This window comes from Littorina saxatilis, linkage group LG15, assembly GCF_037325665.1.
Source record: "Littorina saxatilis isolate snail1 linkage group LG15, US_GU_Lsax_2.0, whole genome shotgun sequence".
In the NCBI taxonomy this organism is placed as follows: Eukaryota; Metazoa; Mollusca; class Gastropoda; order Littorinimorpha; family Littorinidae; genus Littorina; species Littorina saxatilis.
This window is the reverse complement of record NC_090259.1, coordinates 40424165-40431664: the sequence shown is the minus strand read 5'-3', so window position 1 is coordinate 40431664 and position 7500 is coordinate 40424165. Positions and strand designations below refer to the sequence as shown.

The window sequence follows — 7500 nt, the reverse complement described above, 5'->3', positions numbered from 1 at the left end:
TTTTTAAGCCACCAAGCTGAAATGCAATACCAAAGTCCGGGCTTCGTCGAAGATTACTTGACCAAAATTTCAACCAATTTGGTTGAAAAATGAGGGCGTGACAGTGCCGCCTCAACTTTCACGAAAAGCCGGATATGACGTCATCAAAGACATTTATCAAAAAAATGAAAAAAAACGTTCGGGGATTTTATATCCAGGAACTCTCATGTCAAATTTCATAAAGATCGGTCCAGTAGTTTAGTCTGAATCGCTCTACACACACACACAGACACACAGACACACAGACACACGCACATACACCACGACCCTCGTTTCGATTCCCCCTCGATGTTAAAATATTTAGTCAAAACTTGACTAAATATAAAAACAAGTCGCGTAAGGCGAAAATACAATATTTAGTCAAGTAGCTGTCGAACTCACAGAATGAAACTGAACGCAATGCCATTTTTCAGCAAGACCGTATACTCGTAGCATCGTCAGTCCACCGCTCATGGCAAAGGCAGTGAAATTGACAAGAAGAGCGGGGTAGTAGTTGCGCTAAGAAGGATAGCACGCTTTTCTGTACCTCTCTTCGTTTTAACTTTCTGAGCGTGTTTTTAATCCAAACATATCATATCTATATGTTCTTGGAATCAGGAACCGACAAGGAATAAGATGAAAGTGTTTTTAAATTGATTTCGACAATTTAATTTTGATAATAATTTTTATATATTTAATTTTCAGAGCTTGTTTTTAATCCGAATATAACATATTTATATGTTTTTGGAATCAGCAAATGATGGAGAATAAGATAAACGTAAATTTGGATCGTTTTATACATTTTTAATTTTTTTTACAATTTTCAGATTTTTAATGACCAAAGTCATTAATTAATTTTTAAGCCACCAAGCTGAAATGCAATACCGAAGTCCGGGCGTCGTCGAACATTACTTGACCAAAATTTCAACCAATTTGGTTGAAAAATGAGGGCGTGACAGTGCTGCCTCAACTTTTACGAAAAGCCGGATATGACGTCATCAAAGACATTTATGAAAAAATGAAAAAAACGTTCGGGGATTTCATATCCAGGAACTCTCATGTCAAATTTCATAAAGATCGGTCCAGTAGTTTAGTCTGAATCGCTCTACACACACACACACACACACACACACACAGACACACAGACACACGCACATACACCACGACCCTCGTTTCGATTCCCCCTCGATGTTAAAATATTTAGTCAAAACTTGACTAAATATAAAAAGCACAGAAAGAAAGCGACAACACTAATTTTTAAACAAGTATTCCATTAGTCAGGTGACTTTCCCTATCGTATGACTCTCACCGCCTTTACTACATTTAATTTACGGCTACTTTTACACAACCTTTCAGTCAACGGCGCGTGGTCGTCGTGGTCCTACTCAAGTTATGGAACTTGCTCTGTGACGTGTGGCGGTGGCACCCGGACACGGACAGACAGACGCACGTGTTCAAACCCCTACCCGCGATACGGCGGGCGTGCGTGTTACGGAAATAGCTACAAGTACACCAAATATTCCTGCAACACCAAAGTCTGCATCAGTAAGTATACTGTTCAAAAAAAGAAACGCATAGCTTGTAATATTTGGTTAATTTAGTTATATGGCTACAAGGATATCCACCAAACTGCAGAAAATGTTTATCTGGTCGTCGACCTTTCGTCCATTGCCACAAGTGAGCTCTGCACGTGACGCATGCGTTATCAGTGGCTACAATGTCAAAATTACTCATTTGGCATGACCACTCGTCATGCTTCAGTGTAATCTCGTGAAACTCGGGGAATATTGAGCTCTCACCATGTCTTCCAAAACCCATAAAAGCGGATTGTTCGCCACAAAGAAATCAGACGACAATTCAGCGACGAAAGATGGCCCGATTGAGCAGAGAAGACCGCCAAATTGCATTGGGTCGTTTACAAGCAGGCCAAAGTCAAAGTGCAATCGCCAGGCACTTCCACGTGTCCCAGAGCACCATCAGTAGACTGTGGGTCAGGTTTCAAGCCACTGGCTCCGTTGCTGACTTGCCACGAGCGGGAAGACCAAGGGCGACAACTGCTGCTCACGACCGCTTCATACGGCTCCGCCACCTCCGGAATCGTTTCCTGTCGGCCTCATCTTCTGTCCAGGCTCTCCCCGGGCCACACCGATTATCGGACCAGACCATGCGGAACCGCCTGCATGAAGCTGGTTTGAGAGCTCGCAGACCTCACAGAGGAGCTGTCCTCACCCGCCGCCATCGCCAGAACCGAGTGCAGCGGGGCAACCAGCACCTTCGCTGGACCGTCCAGAATCACTGGAGACACGTGTGGTTCAGCGACGAGTCCTACTTCCCGCTCCAGCGACATGATGGTCGGAGGAGGGTCTACCGGAGAGTAAACGAGCGTTACGCGCCCAACTGTGTGGATGAGGCACCCGTTCATGGTGGTGGAGGCGTCATGGTGTGGGGGGCGATCAATACCGCTGGAAGGAGCACCCTGGTGCACGTCCAAGGGCGCATAACTGCCCAGCGATACGTGGAGGAAATTCTGCGCCCACACGCCCTTCCTCTTCTGGCTGACCAGGATGCCATATTCCAGCAGGACAACGCTCGCCCGCACACAGCACGACTCACCACCCAGTTCCTCACCGACCACCATGTCCAGGTGCTTCCCTGGCCATCCATGTCGCCAGACATGAACCCGATAGAACACCTCTGGGATGAATTGGACAGACGTGTGCGCAGGCGAGAAGAAGCGCCGGCAAATCACCGCGATCTATTGCAGGCACTTCAGGAGGAGTGGGACACCATCCCACAGCAAGATATCCGGCATCTGATCCAGTCCATGCCCAGAAGGTGCCGGGCAGTTGTTGCTGCTCAAGGCAGTCACACCCCCTACTGACTTGACAGCCTCGGCACCCAATCGTATTGATTGACTGATTGATTTGAAGATGCAAATGAACTGTGTGTGCATTCAACTGTGTCCATACCAAATTTCAAACAAATAATCTAAATATTGGATTTTCTGTTAATTTTTTCGAAAAATAAAACAAATTTGGCAAGTAGCAACTATGCGTTTCTTTTTTTGAACAGTATATGTTAACTGGTATTGTAAAGGGCACAGTCATAGCTTTACAACTGGTCGGCGTCTTGTTGCACGATCGGTTGGTACCGTAAACTACCTTGTATAGCCCCCCCCCCCCCCCCCCCCTATGCACCAATTTTGCCCAAAATAAATTCTGCAAGCAAACTACGAAGGAAATCTTGTTGCTTTATCGTCTGATAACAAGTTTATAACTTCAAAAGATAATGCTAACTTGAAAAGATTGACCCAGGTCTGCAGTTGCACTGATTCAAGCCATACAATTCGAGGGACACTCTTTTGAAACACATTTCTCGATCAAAAACTTTAGAAGAACTTTGAAAATGTCAACTTTCTTTTATTACTCAGCTGCACTGCGGTGAGAGTATAAATCAACGGTATGCCTTTATAACAGCATCTTGGCATTATACACTCGGATGAATACTTTGTACTGCATGCGGAAGTTTACAAACACTTATTACAAATGTTCGAAAAAATCATTTTGTGACATCATTAATTTAGAAGTAGGGGGTGGGCGTTTACTAGGTAGTATGCCCTATGCGCAGCTTTCGGCCCAAAGTAAGGGATTGGCGTTTACTCGATACTGGGCGTATACAAGGTAGTTTACGGTACTATCTTGCTAAACACTGATATTGTGTCACATCACGTTTAGTTGACGGTCTTGGGCGCATGTTTTGCTATCGAATTTGTTGATTACCTCGACAGTGTCTTGCCAGCAAGATTCTGAGATTTAAAAAACAACAACAATATTTAAACAAATAACATTAAAAAAAGATTCTGAGATAAGTTAATTTTCTGTATCATAAGTGTTTGTCTGTCTGTGTGTCTGTCTGTCTGTGTGTGTGTCTGTCTGTGTGTCTGTCTGTCTGTGTGTCTGTCTGTCTGTGTGTTTGTCTGTCTGTGTGTCTGTCTGTCTGTGTGCCTGTCTGTCTGTGTGTCTGTCTGTCTGTGTGTCTGTCTGTCTGTGTGTCTGTCTGTCTGTTCACTTAAAAGACCACTGGGTCGAAGAAGAGTACAATCATGTAAATCGTTTAATTTACCAACAATTAAACGTTCGTATTAACCTCCAATGTATATGTTTGTGTAATTCTGAACTTTGGAACGTTAGAAGTCTATCTTTTGTGTGCTGATTTTGTCGTTTGTTGGTTATTGTGTATGCCTATTTCAGAATAGCCATGTATTGTAGACTCTGCAGCACGCAATTCACAAGGCAGGTTATGGGCAGAATATACCTGCGCAGTTTCAGCGGCGCAGACGACGCACGGCCTATTATTTATGCCGCGATAGGGATTATGACGAGTACTTGGCCTGTTTTCCTTTCATGCAACGTGTAGCGGGCTGGAATAAGCTGCAGTGAGCGGAGCCCCTTACGATACATTTAATGACGACGCAGACACCCCAGCTGCAGCCGCTGCTGCTGCTGATTATGGACGATAACAAGTCATGTTTTTCCACTACATACCCCATTCTAGAACATTTGGGTCCATTATGCTATATTATTGCGCGAATCTATCAAAACAAGAATACAGTTATCTCCCATATGTTTTTCGCGAGCACTGATCTATATTTGAGATCAGTGTTCGCGAGACGAAAATGATTGCAGATTGGCCGACTTCGACAGTGATCTCCGTGCTGTTCTTCACAGTTATGATAAAGACATCGTTCTAAGGTCAAAACAAGTCGAAATTTTGAGACTGCTGTCGGAAGGAGACCGTGATATATGGTTGCATCACTCTCAACTGGTTACAGAAAAAATCGTCTGCACCGGCGCGCACCGGAGCCAAAGTTGATTATCACGTGACACTTTAGAGTTGTTTACACAGTATAATACATCCGCGAAAGATAGCTCGCTTTTAAACTGTCTTACATATCAATTCCTGTGTAATTTAAAAAAATTACACAACACCATCATTATCGACGATCGCGAATCTGCTATTGTTCATAACACATTACGAAAAGATCTAAATATGTAAAAAATCGATTTCCTCTCCAGACAAGGAAAACCAAGGCATCCTGTCAGGGATAGAATGAGACCCGAAGGGAAGTAACTCATTTTTGACCTGAGTTCAGGATGACAGTCATACAACATAGGGGAAATAAATGTTGACAAATAAGACAAGCTGACTGAAGCAAAAGCAAAATATCAATATATACCAGACTTGAGAACCCTTCTTTTGCACTTGGAATGTGCTCAAACAAACTTTGTATATTTTACCTTGTCTTCTCCATTCTTATTTCACATCTCAGTTCACGGCGGCTGGTCGTCCTGGAGTAGTAGCGTCTCATCAGGGGCGTGTTCCCGATCATGTGGGCGTGGCTACCAGACCAGGAAGTACAAGCGCACGTGCACGAAGCCCGTCCCCAAAAATGGCGGCCGCCAGTGCTCCGGAGACAACGCGCAGACCATTGTGTCCGCTTGCAACACTCAATCATGCCCCAGTAGGTGTTAATAATATACTTGCAACAAGTTCAAGTTCAAGTTTTATTAGTCCATAACCCATGGGGGCATTTTGAACAATAAATACAATCAACACAATCATGATATATGCTAATAAAGTAAATAAAAAAATAAAAGAATAAAATAAAGTCCAAAACAGAGAGATACATCAGGTCACTGATGTCATTCAGTAAGTGGCGGGTCATTGTCGGGGGACGTTCTGAGGTAACCTTAGGGTTCCACTGGTACCTTCTCGGAGGAGAACCTACATTGACTAAATGAGTAGGGGGTGGGGGAGGTGGGATTTGAGATTCAATACCAGAAGGACCCGGGGGAATCTTTGGTTAAGCGTGTTATGATCGTGTGTTTGCAATGTGGTGCCAACAGAAAAACATCCATGTTTGTGTAAAATGAAAATGGACATTCACGGTTTTTTTTTTATCTTATCTTATCTTATCTTATCTTATCTTAAGCCAAAACGTCTCCCGGGAATGTTTCAGTTAAGCAGGGGACGTTTTACGACGTTACACCTGTATGCGTTTGCTTAATTTAAGAGGTATCAACAGTTACAACTGAATACGTGTAGAGAGAAGCTTTGCGTCCACTGATATCACCTCTGTTTCTGTTTGAGACGTCTCTCGTAATGGCTACTATGAAACACTATTCTTTGTGATATTTGGTATATTACTGAAGTTTGGTGGAAACCCATCGATAGTTATATAGCTAGAGTAGATTGTAAAGTGCACATACACAAATTATAAGTCTGAGTCCTCGCTATGCATCCGATGTGATGTACGTAGGTATTCCTAATCGTATTTTGCGCTTTTTTCTGATGCAAATGATTCAAGATACCCTTCGTCGCGTGTAAAGGGATTCGTACACCAGCATATATATATATATATCTGTCGAGGCTTTGACATAATATAAAGGAGTCTTCCACTGACACTTAGTACAAACAGAAATGAAGAGCCCGGCTGCCTTGTGTGCAAGTTTGCTGATTTAATTTTGAAGTTTAACATAGGTGTCAATTAGAACATTCATTCCGAAAACAAAACTGATTAATTAAACGTTTCAATAACTTGGTATAAGCAATGTTTGATTTCTTTGTACATATTCATGAAATTGACATACGTTTACACATTTAAAAACAGCAAAAAACATACGGCTTATAGTCGTGTTTTTGAAACAAACTTACAATCATAAATACATAAACAAATATCAGAATGACATGTTTTTGCATTATACGCAAAATAAATGTAACCAGTCAAACACAAACATATCATCCACATTTAGAGAGAAAAAAAACCTCTTAACTGTCGTTCTGTAGAGAAGTAACTGTAAAAGAAAAAATAATGTCCAGTATAAAAACCAATGTCCATTTTGCGTGTAACTGAAAAAAACATATTGTATCACAAATTCCAAACAAACACGCAGACGGAAGAGAAAGAAAGTTATCAAGAAAGAGAGAGAGAGAGAGAGCGAGTAAAAGGGTTATAAGTTTACAGTAGGCGACATCACAATAAAAACCCTTCCGAAATAGTACCCGCTGATGGGAGAAGAAAAAGTAGTCTGATCTCCTTAAAAAAAAGAAGGGGAAAAAAGACCCCAAAAAACCAAAAAAACTGTCGTTCTGTAAAAAAAAAAAATAAAAAAATAAAAAATAAAAATATGTATATGCAATTTAAACCCGAAATAAAACCGTTTTTCTCAACAGTAAACGGAGGCTGGTCATGCTGGACCACCACAACCGGATCCTGCTCCAAAACCTGTGGGAGGGGTGTCCGCGTCTTGACTGACAAGCGCACGTGCACAAACCCCGCCCCTCAGTACAAAGGAACTGCCTGTTCTGGTTCCTCCACGCGCACTCGGAACGAAATCTGCAACAATCGTGTTCGTTGTGATAATACAGGTCAGTTGAAACAAAGAGGCAAAGGCTGTATGATATGACTCACGTTTGCAATGT

The 7500-nt window shown here is 42.4% G+C and overlaps 1 protein-coding gene across 3 annotated transcripts in view; it reads left to right on the top strand.

Annotated features, from left to right (window-relative positions):
- The window catches only part of LOC138949340 (coadhesin-like), a 21414-nt gene that overhangs the window by 11009 nt on the left and 2905 nt on the right, over positions 1-7500 (top strand). For 2 of the 3 annotated variants that reach the window (XM_070321135.1, XM_070321134.1), the window contains 3 exons: positions 1375-1563; positions 5348-5539; positions 7252-7446. In XM_070321135.1, coding sequence (XP_070177236.1) covers positions 1375-1563; positions 5348-5539; positions 7252-7446 — 576 coding nt within the window. The remainder of the gene's footprint in view (positions 1-1374; positions 1564-5347; positions 5540-7251; positions 7447-7500) is intronic. The other variant, XM_070321136.1, reaches the window with a different exon arrangement.